Here is a 2,525-nt window from a genome sequence, read left to right as displayed (position 1 = left end):
TGTAGGTGATTTGACCTACTTGTAAATGATGTGAATTACCTGTAGGTTATATGACCTACTTGTAGATGATGTGACTTACCTGTAGGTGATGTGACCTACTTGTAGGTGATGTGACCTACTTGTAAATGATGTGACTTACCTGTAGTTGATGTGACCTTCTTATAGATATGACTTACCTGTAGGTGATGTGACCTACTTGTAGATGATGTGCCTTACATGTAGGTGATGTGACCTTCTTGTAGATGATATGACTTACCTATAGGTGACAGGACCTACTTGTAGATGATGTGACTTACCTGTGGGTGATGGGACCTACTTGTAGATGATGTGACTTACCTGTAGGTGATGTGACCTACTTGTAGAATATGTGACTTACCTGTAGGTGATTTGACCTACTTGTAGATGATGTGACTTACCTGTAGGCGATTTGACCTACTTGTAGATGATGTGACTTACCTGTAGGCGATGTGACCTACTTGTAGATGATGTGACTTACCTGTAGGTGATGGGACCTACATGTAGATGACATGACTTACTTGGATGGATTAACTGCCATTCTTTGATATGAAATACATGAAATGTAAATTTTACCTGTGGATGATGACCTAACTACTAATAATAATGTGGCGTACCTGTAGAAGTTGCTGGACACAGCAAAGTAACACCAGTACAAACCGAATGCTTTCTGCCACTAAACCTAAACGAGAAAAGAAAAATTGAAGTAATATTTAGTTAAATTCTACCTAGCTGCGATGACCTAGCTCTGAGCAACAGACGAAAGATTTCTGACATATTTCCTACCGGGAAATGAGTGACGGCAGGGTATGATTATTTTTCTATATACTACCAAGTAATAATAGCTAATAAAACCATAATTCAAAATGAATATTATGATAATGTTGGTTAGCAATGCAAAAATAATAATAATAAGGGGAATAAACACTGACAACAAATTAAATCAAATTACACATTACATTACCACGTTCTCACCTCATTATCATATTGAAGGCATCTTGACGGTCCTTTGGTTTTTCAAATATCAGGTTGTCTTGCATTACAACAGTATCAGCACTAATAATCAAATCGGGTGAACCCTGAAAAATGATACATAGGAAATGTGAACAAAGCCATCTTTCTCTGTTCTCCAAGTTAACATGACCCCTTACAAATCAAATGACAAACCCATGCTAATCAGCCTAAACCACAACTTTGAATTGGTGGCTGACCAATTTGTCATCTCAACTTCTTAACTTTATACAGTAAGTGAGTATGCGCAAAAAACATCACTTTAATTAAAGGTCTTGCATAAAATGTCACAAATTACAACTCAATGTTGCAATAGTTTAAAAACACTTAACATTTTTAATTTTTCCCTTCTGAACAAACTGGACTTTTAATTTCATCTCACACTCCTCTAGTCTAGTGTGTATTATTTAGGAAAGTCCTCTATCTTCCCAATATTACTTATCTTCAATATTGAGTTATATGTTAGTTTCTATATAGATATAATTGAAATTAAAAGGCCAATCAAACTGTTTTGGTGATAAGAAATATTAATTTATGGACCATAGTAGAAAAAGTTTGAGGGAAAACTCACTATGAATAATCTACATCTCTGTTCTGATACCTACTTCTCCTACACATAGTCTCTGAGCCACCTCTAATGCCTTTTGTTTTGCTGTCTCTCGAACATAATCTATTGGAGGTATACTCTTGTCGATGTTTTCCTCAAATGTTGATGGGACTACATCAAACACCATTCCCTAAGGTGAAAAAAATAGTGGTAATTAATATATTCACCTTGAAGGAACATGTTTATATAAATATTTTTTTTTTATATTTCAGTAGAATAAATAAAAATGGCATCTACTGCATCAGGTTGGCTGGCTCACCAATCTTCTTTCCATGAATGAATCAAAGTACTGAAAGTACTAAATGGCTCGGTCTCGATATTAGGAGGAATATATTTCTAAGGTCAATACTACTGTAGTTTTGTACAATAAGAAATAAATTTGGCTGGTGTTCCTTCCAGTTTGGACTTTTGAGGATTCCTTGGACACCAAAGTGTAAAATAAGAGACACATACGAAAATCTTGGAAGCCCATTCTAATATTTCCTATGATGTTATATGTCAAATGATTTTATAACACCTTTAGCATTTTCCTTGTTAATTTGATGTTAATGAAAATATCCATTCTTAATGACTATTGTCATCAAGTTCCTGGGACCACAGTATCAGTTAACATGTATTGTTTTGCAGCAGAGAAAGACAAGGGGCATACTTTTCTATGCCAAAATGTCTTAAATATAGAATATGTCTGTCCTCTAGAAGACTTATCAATATCACCATGTGATTTTTGAATAAATTGGTCAATTGGTATACTTTTAACAAGTTTGTAATTATTCTTTTGTAAAACAGCAAGTTGATTGATATACATTGTATCCGAACTTCAATTCAAACCGGATAACTTGTTAGCTCACCATAGACCATGAAATTGTTTGTACACTTTCTTAACTTCAGGATC

At 34.5% G+C, this 2,525-nt stretch overlaps 1 protein-coding gene across 1 annotated transcript; it reads right to left on the bottom strand.

Annotated features, from left to right (window-relative positions):
- Nucleotides 1–397: 397 nt before the first annotated feature.
- LOC138313813 (probable bifunctional dTTP/UTP pyrophosphatase/methyltransferase protein) lies at nucleotides 398–1,785 on the bottom strand. The gene is made up of 3 exons (XM_069254091.1): nucleotides 1,632–1,785; nucleotides 991–1,094; nucleotides 398–697 (listed from the first exon to the last, which is right to left on the bottom strand). The coding sequence occupies exons 1-3, from the start codon at nucleotides 1,758–1,760 to the stop codon at nucleotides 613–615; spliced, it is 318 nt and encodes a 105-aa protein (XP_069110192.1). The 5' UTR covers nucleotides 1,761–1,785; the 3' UTR covers nucleotides 398–612.
- Nucleotides 1,786–2,525: the final 740 nt, after the last annotated feature.

The sequence above is a fragment of the Argopecten irradians genome, unplaced genomic scaffold, assembly GCF_041381155.1.
Source record: "Argopecten irradians isolate NY unplaced genomic scaffold, Ai_NY scaffold_0944, whole genome shotgun sequence".
Classification (NCBI taxonomy): Eukaryota; Metazoa; Mollusca; class Bivalvia; order Pectinida; family Pectinidae; genus Argopecten; species Argopecten irradians.
Note: the sequence above shows the minus strand (reverse complement) of the source record. Positions and strands in the feature narration are given on the sequence as shown.

Excerpts from the sequence above, each read along its gene's own strand:
- LOC138313813 (XM_069254091.1), bottom strand. The coding sequence starts at position 1,760 with ATGGTGTTTGATGTAGTCCCATCAACATTTGAGGAAAACATCGACAAG. Across the intron at positions 1,095-1,631 it reads AGAGACTATGTGTAGGAGAA|GGTTCACCCGATTTGATTAT; the intron begins GTAGGTATCAGA and ends ATCATTTTTCAG. Across the intron at positions 698-990 it reads GCCTTCAATATGATAATGAG|GTTTAGTGGCAGAAAGCATT; the intron begins GTGAGAACGTGG and ends TTTCTCGTTTAG.